This window comes from Suricata suricatta, chromosome 4 (genome assembly GCF_006229205.1).
Source record: "Suricata suricatta isolate VVHF042 chromosome 4, meerkat_22Aug2017_6uvM2_HiC, whole genome shotgun sequence".
NCBI classification, from domain to species: Eukaryota; Metazoa; Chordata; class Mammalia; order Carnivora; family Herpestidae; genus Suricata; species Suricata suricatta.
The window spans coordinates 30,439,853-30,455,790 of record NC_043703.1 but is presented as its reverse complement, the minus strand read 5'-3'; the positions used below and the strand labels follow the sequence as shown (position 1 = coordinate 30,455,790).

The 15,938-nt window shown below is 41.0% G+C and overlaps 1 protein-coding gene across 2 annotated transcripts in view; it reads left to right on the top strand.

Annotated features, from left to right (window-relative positions):
• Positions 1 to 15,932, top strand: part of LMO7 (LIM domain 7) — a 192,490-nt gene extending 176,558 nt beyond the window's left edge. For both annotated transcript variants that reach the window (XM_029936595.1, XM_029936596.1), the window contains 11 exons: positions 171 to 196; positions 476 to 580; positions 1,326 to 1,418; positions 1,826 to 2,181; positions 3,048 to 3,113; positions 5,108 to 5,160; positions 7,593 to 7,806; positions 10,748 to 11,029; positions 12,923 to 13,031; positions 14,167 to 14,269; positions 15,612 to 15,932. In XM_029936595.1, coding sequence (XP_029792455.1) covers positions 171 to 196; positions 476 to 580; positions 1,326 to 1,418; positions 1,826 to 2,181; positions 3,048 to 3,113; positions 5,108 to 5,160; positions 7,593 to 7,806; positions 10,748 to 11,029; positions 12,923 to 13,031; positions 14,167 to 14,269; positions 15,612 to 15,634 — 1,430 coding nt within the window. In that variant the 3' untranslated portion in view covers positions 15,635 to 15,932. The remainder of the gene's footprint in view (positions 1 to 170; positions 197 to 475; positions 581 to 1,325; positions 1,419 to 1,825; positions 2,182 to 3,047; positions 3,114 to 5,107; positions 5,161 to 7,592; positions 7,807 to 10,747; positions 11,030 to 12,922; positions 13,032 to 14,166; positions 14,270 to 15,611) is intronic.
• Positions 15,933 to 15,938: the final 6 nt, after the last annotated feature.

Below are 15,938 nucleotides of genomic sequence, written 5' to 3'. Positions count from 1 at the left end.
GCAGATGAAATTAAGGAGAAAAACTGAGCTACTGCTGTGGTTTTAAAAAAGCCATAGACGTCCCTTAGTATACTGGCACAGAAACAGCTAGTAAGACTTTCTGAAAATTATTTCACCGAAGTAAAAAAACTTACTTTTTTTTCCTTCCTTTTGCACATGCTGCAATACAGGAAGCTCTGATTCTGTGGTTCCTGATGTAAGTAGCATTCTTTGTTTTTGGAATAAATGAGGTGACCTTGGTGGGACTATATTAGCACCTCATAGCATGGCTTATTTTTGGTTGCATAAGAATTTATCAAGGAGCAGTCTTTCCAAGTTGGAAAGACCTGTTTTTAAATAAAAAGCCAAGCCTCCTGTGGTACTGCTTGGGCAGAGGGTGGTATGAATTATTCATGTTAGCGAGAGTGCTTCAGTAGACGACTCAGTGATGTCATATGTTCTTCTGTGTTTGCACATCTTCTCTTCTGACGGTCAGCTTCCAGTTCCAACCCTCAGTGCCCCGAGCCGCTGGGCGTGGGATCAAGAGGAGGAGCGGAAGCGGCAGGAGCGGTGGCAGAAGGAGCAGGACCGCCTGCTGCAGGTAGAGCAGGACAGTCTGGGCCTCAGGAGCTGGTCCCTGTCAGCCAGCACCGCAATGCAGATTAAAAAACAAAACATTAAAAGCTAATAACCTCATAATTAACAAATCTTTTGGTAGGTAGCGCATCTTGTGTTAATTACATTTCTATTTTCAAGCTCTCCGAGCCCTCCTTTTAAAATAATTATTTACCCTGTGTATTTTCTAGGATGAGGCACTACAGTTTTGTGGATTTTGTGCATGTGGGAGGTGCATGGGCTGTCAGGACTTACGCCCTTTACGCTGTGTGTGCATTCCGTTGCAGAGAAATCAGTCCCCCTTGCTAGCCAGGGGCTCTACTCCATTACAGTGTGGTAGAAGGCCTCCATAGATTCAATTCTGAGTATCTACCCTTCCCTGAGACTGCATTTTAATTTGATATAAGCTATTTGTTTAAATTTTTTTATTTATTTTGAGAGAGAGAGAGAGAGAGAGAGAATCCCAAGCAGAATCCATGCTGTCAGCACAGAGCTTGATGTGGGGCTCAATCCCACAAACCATGAATCAAGAAGATGCTTACCCAACTGAGCCACCCAGACACCCCAATATAAGCTATTTTGTACTTTAGGGATGAAAGTCCAATTGGTTAAAATAATATCACTGCCTTTAAAGATTGAGATGAAGAATAGAGCTAGAAAATACTAATAAAAAAGACTCTGTTTAACATCATTAACCTGTTAATTAACTAATATGCCATCTCTTCTTATAGGAAAAATATCAACGTGAGCAGGAGAAACTCAGGGAAGAGTGGCAAAGGGCTAAGCAGGAAGCTGAGAGAGAGAATTACAAGTACTTGAATGAGGTAGTGTTGGAACATGCTGTATTCTCTGTTTTGGTGAAGTTAGCTGAAAAATGGAAGATCCCATATTTCACCTGGCTTTTGCCACATCTTCACTTACATAAGCTCTTTGAAAAATACAGTGAGCTTTCTTTTGTGAGAATTTTGCTTTGATGTTTCAACCTTTTGGCTAGTTTCTCTAGTGTATCATTTAATAATTGTGTTAATTGACTCTAACTGCGTCTTTCTCTTCTCACTTCTGTCTCTGTCGCCCACGGATGGCTTTGTTAGCAATAAAACTTTTAACATCATCCCAAGTGGAACTCCAGGCCAACTGCAATAAATTTCTAAAACTGAATATAGATCTATCTTTATGAAATCTTAGAAACGCACAGATCTGGATGGGTTTCTTTTTCTCCCTGGTCACTTAGGAACTGATGGTCCTGAACTCAAACAGCATTTCTCTGACCGCCCGGGAGCCTGCCGGCACCAGCTGGGAAGCCACCTGGAGTGAGGGGTCCAAGTCCTCCGACCGGGAAGGAACCCGAGCAGGAGAAGAGGAGAGGAGACAGCAGCAAAAGGAGGCTGCGGACGAGGACCAACGAAAGAAGTTGCAGGAACAACTCACTCTTGAGAAAGAGACGAAACCAGAGGAGCAACAGAATCAGAATCCGGAACAGAATCGGGAAGAGCAGGAACAGAAGCAGCATCAGGCGGAGGCCGAGGAGCGCAAGCACCAGGCAGAGAGAGAGAGGGAAACCTCAGTCAGAATATACCAATATAGAAGGTTCGTCCCACAGCCCACGGGCGCTGTTGTATTTCAGATTGCCTTGGCTTAGCTGTATCCGTTCCCCACTCGAGAGGCACCGGGTGGATCCCTACCCTCCATTCTCTGCACAGGCAGCCCAGTGGAAACCCTTTATATGGTGCACCTGACCCTGTCACCTTCCTTCCCCGCTTACGTCTATTCAGATGGCTTCCTCGTGTGTTAGAACACCACCCGAGTCCTCGTAGGAACCGAGAAGGCTTGCGTGAGCTGGCTCTTGGTTCTGGGGTCCACCTAGCTTCCTACCACTCTTCTCCTCACTGTGTCCTAGACACACTGGCCTCCTTTTCCTTCCTTGAAACTCTCCGATGCATCCTGCCCCTGGCCTTCTGCATTTTTGAGTCCCTGTGCTTGGAGATCTTCCCTCACGTATTTGTTTGTCTTCCTCCTTTTCTTGACATCTCTGCTCAAATGTCACCTTCTCAGACTTCCTGGACTACCTCATCTAAAATATGTCTTTTCTCTCCCCCTTCTCCTGGCATACCATGCTTTACATGGTATGTGTAAATTTACCTGTGTTTGTTTGTCCGTGCCTTCCTGCCCACTGAAACATAAGACTTACATTTAATACTTTTTTGTTTTGTTTGCTCCTCTAGCCTAGTCCTAGAACAGTAGCAAGTATACATTTGTGGGATGAGTGAACTGTGAAATATGGTATTAGTAGGTCTGCTTTCTGCCGTGGTTGATTGAAATACTTCTGTTTGGTTTTTAATCTAGAGACCATCTCATAAAGAGGCTAGAATAACATTGTTTTGGTATCAATTCCTCAATCTTAGGAAAGGCATTAAAGTCTGATATTTTTACCAGAAACTCTTCTATCTTTTTAGGCCGGTTGATTCCTATGATCTACCAAAGAGAGAGGAAAAATCCCCAGGGTTGCTTCCTAGTGACCGGTATGTAGAACATCTCATCGTACTACGGTTGGCTTAGATGAATATTTGAGGGCATGCCTAGATGTTTTGTAAAACGAATTTAGCTGCAGACCTTCTGTGGGATACAAAGAACTTGTAACCAGCTTTTCCTACACTTAGTGATTTAACACGATTTTGTGGGTATTTTGGACGGATTCTAACTGGCAGTTCTTCTCATTGATTGGGCTCCTCATTCATCTGCTACTGGCTCACTAGGCAGCTCTGCTTTGGGGAGTCAGCTGACTCTCACCTGGGGAGGTAAGAGCAACCAGGCCATGTGTCTGTCAAGACCCAGCAAGCCAGTGCAGTCTTGCGTCCATGGTGGCCGAGCAGCAAGGAGAGAAAGCGAGGAAGTGTGCCAGGCACCTTGCAGTCTAGGCTCTGAACTGGCCCACTGGTGCTCCCGCCACATTCCATTACCTGAAGTCACAGGCGCGCCCAAGTTCACAGGGCAGAGGAAAACGCTACCTCTGTACATGCAGGAGGAGCTGCGGTGCTAGGGGAATGGACGCCGGCTAGAACTGTGTTCATCTTTTGCAGTCTGCCTTAATTTTTATTTTAAAGCGGTAATAAGCATCCGCCTAAGTTTACTCAAAATGAAGTCACCTGTGGACATCTGCAATGAGAATTGTGGCCTTCTCTGTTTGATGAGAACTACTGGTCAATTCCAGTTAATGTTATATATGTCTTAAAATTTCCTGACACATTAAATTTAATGTTTGAAAGTAATTTTTAAAATGCTTTGCAGTTTTGAAACCACTAAGGACTTCTGTATAGACTCTGTCTATAAATATCTCGTGTATGACCATTAATTTGTGTTTTCAGAGCTGACATTTCTTCTTTAGGAGGTTTGCCTTAGAGATATGGAAGGAGTCATCTCTCCAGACTGTCAGGATGACTGAGTAGGACTCCCAAGTAGATAGGGAACATTAATATATAGGTAGTAATGGGCCAACATGAAGCTAGAAAAAGTTTTAGTGATGGATGGCCTTATTTATAGTGAAGGTGTCTGGGTAACTATGGATCATTAAAATGTGTATCTCTTTTTTAAAGATATGCACTTACTTATACATTTAAATCATCTTTATTTATGTAGCTATTACCTTGAGAAAAGAATTAGATTGCAGAGGCAAACTTAATAACCCCTGGAAAATAGAAAACACTGCTAGGCATTTGTGATACAGTACGGGCTTAGAGGCATTAAGGAGTGTGGCTGGACATCTTGTAAAAAAAATATTTTCTATGTTAATACAAATGAAACCATGCATGAAAGTTGCTAACAGTTGTGTTATGTTATTATGGCCTATACATTATTATATGTTGTATATTTGGACATATATGTTCCATGCATGCATATGTAATGTATATGTATGATAACATATATTATCCATTATTGCCACTATTATTTGAAGTGATCATGCTTAGTTAAAGAGAGAGAATGAGACCAGCATGAGTTGATACAGAAACCTAAATGTTGCCGTTACAAAGTCACGTGACTTCAGAGGTTCCCCTATGCCAGCACATGTGAGTACGTCTTCGTGCTGCTAAGACAGCATTTGGCCAGTGGCTGTTTCAGAATAAGTACCCTACTGTCCAAAAAGTCATTTTCTTGACCCTCGGGCAGCATGCAGGAAATGCAACAGTATGATGTTAGGTGATCTGATGTTGTATATAGCCCGTGAGACCGAGATCTAGTCAAAAAAAATCATAGGCTTAATCATCCTACAAACTGAGAGGATCTTCACGTTTATATCTGCTTCGGGCATCAAGCTCTTCTCTCATTTAGAGACATCGCTGTTTTCTGCTACTTGTGCACCATGAAACATTCCGTAGTGTGAAAGTGAATGTTGCTCTCTGCAGACATAGGAAATAAATCAGCTGCTTTAAAACCAAATCTTTTTGGTGTTCTTACATCCTAAATGTAAAAAAGACATTCTTAATGAGATGCCTATAACATGTTGTGTTTTGTGTTGTAGGAATAAGTCCAGATCCACTACTGAACTGGATGATTACCCTACAAATAAAAATGGTAAATGTGAATTGTTTCCCCCAAATTCCTCAGCACAGTTGCTTGTTTATGCTATCATGTGCTATGATCAGTATTTTTAAAGTCAATATATTTCAGATTCATTAAGCTTACATAATTAAAATACCAAGTATTTTTAGCATTTGTGTATAAAAACAAAACTATCTTGTGGTTATTCTGGCTTTACTTTATAATGGAGGGAGTGCTGGGAGATTAAAAGGTTTTACATAGCTAATGAAATGTGGGCGTTTTCCAGTGTTGCTGATAGTTTTGTACAGATTTCATCTTGCAGCCAAGGAAATGGAACAGAAAAGTTTTCTGCAGAATACCAGGGGACTTAAAAATTGTTTATAAATTTGAAATTGTACATTTAAGTGCCAAGATGTCCCAAAATCCAAAATGATAATCATTTCACTAACTCGGCAAAAATGAGCTGGAATCTGATATTGTTAGTATCAAGTGTGCTTTTAGGAATGCATGTGGGGCGCCTGGGTGGCTCAGTCAGTTTAGCATCCGACTTTGGCTCGGGTCATGATCTCATGGTTTGTGGGTTCGAACCCTCTGCTGGGCTCTGTGCTGACAGCTCAAAGTCTGGAGCCTGCTTCAGATTCTGTCTCCCTCTCTCTCACTGCCCCTCCCTGTTTATGCTCTTACTTGGCTCTCTCTCAAAAAGAAATAAACGTTAACAAATAAAAAGGAAGGTTTGCATGTAGCTGAAATTATATAACTAAGGAGAAAGAAAACCAAGCATAAACATATTTTAAAGGAGGCTTTGTATATCAGGCTTTGGGTAAGCAGGGTGCTGGCCAGTTATATGAAAGAATGAAGGTCCAGGTGAGGATTGAGGTGAATTTGGTGCCTGCCCACTGATGGTAGCCGCTTCCCAGCTCCAGCCTGCCACGGCATTGTGGGAGAGTGCAAGCCTGTGGGGGCCAACTGTTTCTGTTGTGAAAGAGAAGTTAACATGAAAATCCACATTTTTTTATGTTTTAAGTGCCAACAGAATTGTAAAACCCCCTGTGAGCCAAGCAACACATCTACAGGCCTAAGTGGTCTGGTATGTAACCTCTGGTCAAAGCTTATAGAATTTAGTTTCTGTTAGGTTCTATGATCACCTCCCTCTCCTTAACACTTAGGGTCTTCCATTATCTGTCCTAATTTAAATTTCCAGCTGTTTTGCTGTTTTTCCTGTTAGGAACCCTTATCTAAAACCAACATTTCCTCTTTCCTTCTTCCAGTTTATCACATGTCTTCTGATCTCGTTCCTCTGGTCTTCCTTGTTTGGGTCTCTGAGTTTCTTTTCCCCCTGAATTGAAATCAAACTTTAAGTATTTCAGCCCTCAATGGTTGCTTTCTTCCTTTACTAACTGTACGCTCCTGAATAGCAGGCAGTGGAACTAATGAAATGAAATGTTTTGTTGAAAACTTAGTTAATGCCCATAAGGCACGTCTGAAATAGAAAATATTTAATTTAAAATCTGACCAAACTGATAAGCTGTATGGATACACAAATGTAAATGTAGGTGTGTATGAGAAAGCCTCGCCCTTGTCCACTGCTTACCAGAAGGTGAACTAATGCAGAGACGCACCATGAATTTTGAGAAAATGACAACGGTAAATGTGGAGACTGAAAGGAAACAAATCCGGAGATGAAATTTCCTAAGCCAAATTAAAAGGGGGAAAATACTTCAAAGTTATGGATGTTTTACCCAAATCAGAAATTAATCAGCGTATCCAATGAACCTTCAGGATAAAACCCCACTTAATTGTCATTCATATAGTCAATATCCAAAATTATAGCTTTGTCAGTTTCTTAGAGGACAAACAAATCTGATAACATTCCTTGGTTAGCATTTGGGTTACTTGAATATTTTTCAATTTCACAAGAGCTATTTCAGCGATTGAATGTGCTCTCCTTCCCACAATTTGGTCATGACTTATTCTAGAACTTACACCATGAAGACTTGAGTCATGTCAGCTGGAGATGCAGGCATATACGTCTTTCTCTCCGCCGGGAGAGTGTGAGTTTTTTGAAAGCTGTCACAGCAAGCTTTCAATGAGCATGTGTTTGATTGATTTAATTTCATAAGGAAGGGACGAGTGAAAGAGGAAGTATTTCTAGATGATCATTTTGTGACTTACTAGCGCCGAAATCAATGCTGGTTGTTTCCTTTTTTGGAAAGCCTCCTTAAGTCTTCGGGGTGCACCTGTGACGTGCCTCTGGGTGTGGGACTGGAATTCTCAGGAATAGCAGACTGACTTCTGTGCTCCCAAGCAGCAGTCTTACTGAGAACTGATGTTAGCATATGCGCATAATGTCATATTTTTTGCTACATTGTATTTGGAGATTTATCCCCTATCCACCCTCCTTTAAAAAAAAAAAAAAAAGATAATAATGTACTAATCCTGCAGCTTCTGATTTGTTTTTAATTTAGGAAGCAGTAAATATTTAGACCGAATTGGGAGTACTAGCTCATCACAGAGAAGCTCCAAGAAGGAACAGGTCCCATCAGAAGCAGAGTTAGAGAGACAACAAATCCTTCAAGAAATGAGGAAGAAAACGTCTCTTCTCCATGACAACAGCTGGATCCGACAGCGTAGTTCCAGTGTCAACAAAGAGCCCATTTGTCTGCCTGGGATTATGAGAAGGTGTGAAACTTTTTAGGGGTTATTTCCTCTTCTGTACTATGAGGCAAATATTTAATTTCTGGACAGGTGGGTTACTTTGGACAGTAGAGATGTCGTAATATTTTTTCTTATCCAAGATTTAGTGGATATATTTTTTTAATCTTTTAAATTCCCAGTGAATATGACTGGGCACATGTTCAAGTACTTATTTGGGGGCCGGACATAGGACAGTTACTTTGTCTACATTGTCTGACTTCCTCTGGGAAAAATGTTTTGAGGCAGGGATGGTAATTCTCTTTTTCCATATAAAGAAACTGTGGCTCAAGCCGGAACACACTTGGACAAAACCACATGGCTAATAGGTTGCAAAGGTGGATGTGGAATTCCAAAGTCCAGTCCAGACACTTAAGTAGTTTATGCTGCTCTTTGTCCTTTCCTGGCTGCTGAACTGAAAGAGAAAATTAGGTCTGCTTGTATGTAATGAAATAATGGTTTAATTGGAATCACGATAATAGTGTTTACTCAGTATGAAACCTAATTTTTTAACTTTATGGAAAATATATAGATATAAATTAATTGAAAATGAGAAGATGAACATCTTGAAAGATATATTTTGGGTAAATGAATACGGAAGCTACTTTTATTAAGTACTTTCACAGGTGACAAACTGAGAAGAATTTGAAACACATTACAAAGGACCTATTATCTCAATATACAAGTAACTTTCATAAATCAGTAAATAAACCATGACTTTATAGGAACATAGACAGATGGTATGAACAGATACTACACAGAAAAAGAAAATGTCAGTAAACATACAATAGGTTAGCACTGCTCCTGAGACAACAATGATGTATCTCCTCATATTGTAGAGGATTAACTATTGACTAACTCAATCTAGTCTTAACGGTGGTGTAAGGAAACAGGAATTCTTGTTCCCAGTTGGGTGGGAAGTTTTCCAGTGTTTATTAAGCAAAAGTTTTTGTGTATGTACCCATGTGAGCTACCTGATTTCTGGCACATTCTCTTCTGAATATATTTGGATAAATATGCAAAAGAGAGACCAAAGGATATATACTTAAGTATTATTGGCAATAGCAAAAAAAGAAAAGAATCAGAATATCTATTAATAAGAGCGTACTTAGTTCTTGCTAAATAAATACTGACCCACTGATAAACTCACTCAGTTTTGAGGTGGTGTATGATACAGCAATGTCTCTTTCATTCTTTGAGAGTTGTGTAATACTCTACCTTATCACAATTCTTATCACAACTGACTGGGCAGAACTTTGGATCATGTTGGTTGGGGCCCTTGGATGGCCCTTTTGAGCTGGTGTTGGCAATTTTTTTTTTTTTATAAAGGACCTATAGTTAATCATTTTGACTTTGTAGGCCACATCAGTATCCGTCACTTATTTTTTGTTGTTTTTTTAATGACTGTTTGAAGATAGAAAAAATATCCTTAGCTCATGATTTGTGCATATCCTGATAGTGGGCTCTAATTTGCTGACCCCTCATGTAGTTGCTGTACTGGGCTGCATCTAGAGCTATTGGTTAGGGGCCTCTGCTCCCCCATGCGCCTCTCCCATAGCTGCTTGGGCTGCCTCATGGCATGACACCTGGATTCAAAGAGGAAACCTTTCAGGAGGGTAAGCCCTCCTGTGCAAGTGTGTCACGTGGCCAAGCAGAGACTCAGTGGGAGGGGACCACGCAATGGCATGGATACCAGGAGGATATTTCACTGAGGGCCCCTCAAGTACTGTCTATCACATGAACCGATGTGAAGATAGTTCTAATATAATATATATTACATGGAGTAAAGTAAGTTATAAAGAGTATGCATTATAGAATAATCCCAGTTGGTTAAGAATGTCGAACACATAAACACATTACGTACATCTATAGACATGGCCATACTTCCGTAAATTTGTATCTGTATTTAACTCTATGTAAATAGAAAAATCTAGAAGTTAACAGTGGTTATCTCTGGGAAGTAAGGCAGGTAAATTGTGGTAAGTGAGAGTGGGAGGCGGGAACTTTATTCAGTCCTCAGATTGCCTTCTATACTGTTTGGGTCCTTTTGATCGTGATGATGCAGGACTTCTCTAATTGTAAAAGAAAAATACATATTTTACACTTGGGATAAGAAATAAAGTTTTAAATGTAATAACAAAATTGACCTGTTAGAAATCAACCATTTATAATTTGGAGTCGACCTTTGTAGATCAGAATTAATGTAAGCACTTGACTTTGTTTAAGAGAGATTTTCCAGAAGTTGTTTTTAAATCAGTTTGTGAGCTAAATTCTACATTAAATGCATATTCAGTTTAAGGGAAGTGGCTGGTGAATGCTTCCATAAGACAGACACTGAACAGTTGAATAAAATCAGGGTTTGGAGTGGTGAGTGAATGAAGGCGGCATGGTAGGAATGGTGCAGATTTTTCTGGAATCAGACAGACACTGTTGAAAGCCAGTTCCACCACCAACTCTTTTTCCTATGGACAATTAGCTTCTGTGAGATATAAAAAGAAGTTGCGTAGTGTGTGTGAAAAATAAGTTAAAAATATGACTGTGTTTAGTCTAATACCTGATATATGTAAGTGCCTACAATGGTATTTTTTTGGGTTCAGTTTTTAAATTTAAGACTCATATGTCTAATCAGCTGAATATTTATAGGAAGAATATAGTAGTTTATTTAAAAAATTAGTATTTTCCACTTTGGTGTTTTTTATTTTATCTAAGCACCAACTAAATAAAAATAAATGAAGGTTAACTGACTATGAAACATCATGATTCTATGAGAAGAAACTTTAGCTATTAATGGCAACTTTTTATGTAACTGGACTTGCTCGACTAATAATACCTATTTACAAAATACATAAGGTGGATATTTTAGTGACTTTAATGATAGATCCTAGTTGAATGTATTATATAATCTTAAGTAACCCTTTGTGTGTTCCAGAGGTGAGTCTCTAGATTACCTGGACTCCCCAAGATCCAATTCTTGGAAACCATCCCCTTGGCTCAATCAGTCGTCAGGAGTTCATGCTTCCTTCTCCGTTCAAGACTTCAGTCGTCCACCACCTCAGCTGGTGTCCACGGCAAACCGTGCCTACATGCGGAACCCGTCCTCTGGCGTCCCCCCTCCTTCCCCTGGTTCCGTGAAGACCGCCACCACGCCTTCTCCCACCCCACGCAGCCATTCTCCTACAGCACCACAGCCGGGCTCCCAGCAACGCAACAGGTGAGACCCTTAGTCTTGGGGTATTTTTTCATTAAAAGTTCCCCAACCAATGTCTTGTCCAAATTTTCTGGTAAAACCAAAACCAAGTCTTTTGGAATCTGTCAAATTCAGTGTTCTTTTACCAAAATCAATTAAGGTTTTCTTAAGAGCTTTTCATGCTGTCCTAAGAGCATTTACAGTTTCCTGTGAAGCCATCAGAGACCTCTAAAACACGTGCTTCATTGCCACTCTCTCGTTTGCTTTTGCTTGTGGTCCGTGAGCCATGTACTTGTGTAGTTCACAAGGTGGAAGCATAAAAATATACAGGAACTTGTGAACGCATTTGAAATTTACGAGTAAGAGCAGTATTGTAAAATGTTTGACTTTTATTGAGACTGTAATGCAAACTCTTCTTTTATAGGAACTGGGCATAAAAGGAAAGCATTATTACCTAGCTGCATTGTCTGTGCAACTTTTAACAAGCTGGATAAAAAAAAAACGTTAAGTAGTTAGATACTGCTTTTTTTGTTTCTGATTTTCAAATCATTGCCGGCCTCGTATATAGTTCACCAATATTTTGTTCAGATTACATCAGCCGAGTTCTGCAGGTTATATACTGCAGGAACTGAGTAAGAGTTATAATCATAGTCCTTTAAAGAATTAAAAAAAAAATTTTTTTTATTTATTTTTGAGAGCCAGAAAGAGACAGCATGAGCATGGGAGGGTCACAGAGAGAGGGAGGTACAGAATCTGAAGCAGACTCCAGGCTCTGAGCTGGCTGTCAGCACAGAGCCCGATGTGGGGCTCGAACCCACAAACTGTCAGATCATGACCTGAGCCGAAGTTGGACCCTCAACCGACTGAGCCACGCAGGCGCCCCATCATAGGTCTGGACTCAGCCTGTCTTCTGATGTGGAGTAAAGCTCAGACATCAGCAGGTGTTGAGTTTTGAGGTTTATTATCCTCTGCACAGACCTCAATGCTTCAGGAAGCCATGTATATACTCTGAAGAGAGTTCTAGGCATACAGTACTTTCCATTGCAAATGAAATTCTGAAATGTAAAAACAGTGATTAATATTGGAATTTTTTTAGCTATCAAATGAGGGATTTTGTTTTAAAGACATATCCATCTAAAATGATGTTACTTGTTCCAGGATCTCTGAAGTGTCTATCATGCAGTTTTGAATTAAGAAGGGGTCCGAATTTGTGGTACAAGTGTGGGGGCAGGAGATGAAGGCTGTGGACTGGGAGGAAGGCAGAGGACAGAGTGTACGCTTATGTGTCTGAGAGCACCACCCTATGGGAGCAGATAGAAGACACACTGTTGACTTTTCTGCCCTAGAAATGTCTCTATCTGGGAGGCGGTGCTCAGCAGTGATGCACTTTCAGTGTCCCTACTGTGCTTATACTATGGGACACAACGGTAAGAAGCAACCTTTACCTGGCCACCTGGGACAGGAGGAGCATGCATCCAAGGGAAAGTAGAATCCCTCCTTACCTATATAAATGGTGGCTGTCAGCCAACTGTCATTGCGTTCTCCCAAGGGCAGAGGCACAGTCAGGAAAGCACAGGGACTTCTGTGTAATGAGAATAGCAAGTGAGTGACAAAGAGGCTGGGAAAACAAGGCTGAGATGGCAGAAGAGATGTGACCTGAGGAGAGTAATGTCAGGAGGTACAGAATGGACTAATTACACTGAAATTGTTCATTCGTACCAATAGATGTCCGGGGTTTCAGAACCACCATGGAGATCCTTCAAGGTACGACGTAGCATACTTTGATTATCTGGTGACAGTTCTCCTCCCACAGATACATACTTTCTTAAGTAATTATTGTTAATGCCAGAGTGTGACTTTAAGTAACCTTGATTCGAGCAGATGAAAGCCTCCCTTCCATTCTTGTTCCGCGTCTAGGTCAGTCAGTGGGAAGCGCATGTGTTCCTACTGTAATAACATTCTGGGCAAAGGAGCCGCCATGATCATCGAGTCCCTGGGTCTTTGTTATCATTTGCATTGTTTTAAGGTGAGACGGAGACAGACAGCCTGAAGGCCCGCCAAGCTTTGCTTAGAGAGCGCATGGCTTCTTTGCGCGCTGGGTGTGGACGCGTCACTAACAAAACTCCCTGCTACATGCGTCAGTCTGTGCTGCACTTTGAATCGCAAATTGCCTGTTCTCAAATCTTGAAATAGTCTCAAAAATTAAGTTCAGAAACACTATGCACTACTGGCCTCCAATCTGTTAAGATTCTGGAAGTAAAATTTACAGCTTATAAATGCTTCCTTTACCATGCTGTCATAGGCATACTTGAAATAAAATTTACCAGTGTTATTAAGAGCATGGGGACATGCAATTTTAAGTGTCTGAAAGCTTAGCTTTACTAGGGAGAGTATGTGAAGAAGAGCATTATAAATACTTTTATATCTGCAACGCCTGCTTACACCTGGTGGGGTTTTGCACAGAAGAACTAAGTCTGTAATTACTTTTTTTTTTTTTTTTTTTTGCAACATCTATCTTTAGAGACACATCTATGTGATTCTAGAACTTGCATTGGGCCAGAAAGAGACTCTGGTTCTTATTCCTGGAGTCTCTCAGACCACAGCTTGTTTAAGCCTGCGTCTTGCTGGCTTGAGTGGTTCCTGGGCAGAACAGAACGAGTCAAAGTAATTAGTGTTTGAACATGTGGAACCCATATACGCAGCCTTGAAGTGAAAGTGCCGTGTGCAAACGCTTGCCAGGCTGGTGCAGTGGGCACACTAGGTGTTGCCCCCCTCCCCAGAAGAAAGTGCCAGAACCCACTCCTCATTCACTTCACTAGTTCATGCACTGCCTTATCCTCTCACATTCTTCTGCAAGAAATGAAGACTAAATTCTTCCAAGCCAATCGGCAAATCACTTTCACTCTTTTGGTGTATTTAGAATGATCGATCATTTTGGCTCTTAAAATTGGACCTAAGAATTCGTTAATGTCTCGTCTGGCAGGCTTGATTTTAATCTACTAATTATCTTTTGGGCTTTTTTTTTTTTTTCATTTTTCACCTTTTCTGAAATGTATCTAAGAGCGTAGAAGCTGCATTCTGCTCAGTCTTTTCTTGCTTTTACCTAAATGTGCCCAAGACTTCCCGAGCTGACTGACTGGTGGTTCTTTCTCATTCTTCAGTGCGTGGCCTGTGAGTGTGACCTCGGAGGCTCCTCTTCAGGAGCTGAAGTCCGAATCAGAAGCCACCAACTGTACTGCAATGACTGCTATCTCAGATTCAAATGTAAGAGAGCAAATCAGGGAGAAAATCTCTTGTCTTCTAAGAAGACCCCGGGTTCCCATGCATTTCCCTGAACCTGCACCCACGCCTCCCTCAAGCTCCCTGCCTTAGATGCCGGGTTTTAGGGATCTTAGTGTGTCCCCTTCAAAGAGGGTACACTGAGTGGGTCAGTGCTCCAATCCCCCCCACACTCTGGTGGCACAGGGGCATGGGGAGAGGGGGGTGAGGAATTGGAAAGGGTTGCATGCCTGAGTCAGGATGGCATCCTGTGCTGTCTGCTCCGTGTTTGGAGAAACTTCTAATGACTTGAGGGTATCAACAGACCAAAACAGACAGTTAAGAATCATCCTTATGGGTAGACGGAAAGCTGATTTTGGCAAAGAATTGGTCCCTCATCATTAGCTGATTTCTATTAGCTAGCAGTGGGCTTTGGTTATGTGATTCAAAACATGACCAACTTTAAAAACTGTGGTTTAAGAAAGGTAATAAAGAATAGTCAGTGTATGCTTTGTTGCTGTACAGTCATACATCCATATATACAATATTTTTAAAAAGGAGAACATTTATTCTGATTATATGGTGTTTCAGTGTCATTTGGGGAAAAAGTTGAGTTTTTCAAAAACGTCACCTGCTAGTTTGTGTCTAAGCACGTTTTTGTTTGTTATAAAGCAGAAGATAACACAAATAGGTTGCATACCGTTTAGAGCCACATGAAGACAACCATTACTGCTGTTTATATTTTGAACCTTGATGCTGGTAACATGTGTTTCTTCCTTATTGTGAAAGGGTGTTACAAGTGGTATCAGCAAAACCATTTGCTTTTGAACTCTGAGGTATTTATATGGCCCTTTATGTGAAGAGTGCTTTGAAAATGGTTTCAGCTCAGTCAACTCTCTCTTATCTGTCAGCGGGTTGTGAACCTTCTCTCCCCGACGTCCAGTCATTCCCTGGATGCGACCCCTGAGGGTGGAGAGAGCAAGGCTGGGCATGTGATGGCGGGAGTGTGTGTATGTGTGTGCGCTTTTCTCTCTTTAGTCAAATTCCCGAGCCAAATATATTTGATCTTTGGAATCTTCCGGGGAATGTTGCCCATGCTTTTTCTCTCCTCCAGTACAAATAATAGAGAGTTGAGTGTAACTTACTTCTATAATAGCAGTTTATTTTTACAAATAAAGAATTCTAGAACCGAGGCTGTGATTTGCCTAGCTTTACCCTGAGTGACAAGGTCACTCTTTCTACCTCACGGGGCCGTTCTCTGAGTGATTACCGCCGTGTATCCCAGGCAGCGATACTCAGGTATTTCTCAGTCCTAAGTACTTTTCTTTTTTTCTCCTTGCCTGATCAGCTGGACGGCCAACCGCCATGTGATGTAAGCCTCCCTGCGAAAGCACTGTTGCAGATAGAAGAAGAGGTGGTTACTGCCGGTGTAGATCTATAAATACATGTTGGATGTCTTTTGTGCTCTTTTTTAAAAAGGATGACACTTATTTTTTGTTTTGCCTCTCTAGGTTACATCAGAGCATTATAGTCTTGGTAGAACTTGTATTTTTGTTGTTGTTTATTTATAAGAAGGTAATTCTGTATGGGGGGAAAAGTACAGTATTTACTTTGAACTCAGCATCCTAAAAGCACAAGGGAAAAACATGAACTTCAAAATATTTTTGATGCTCAT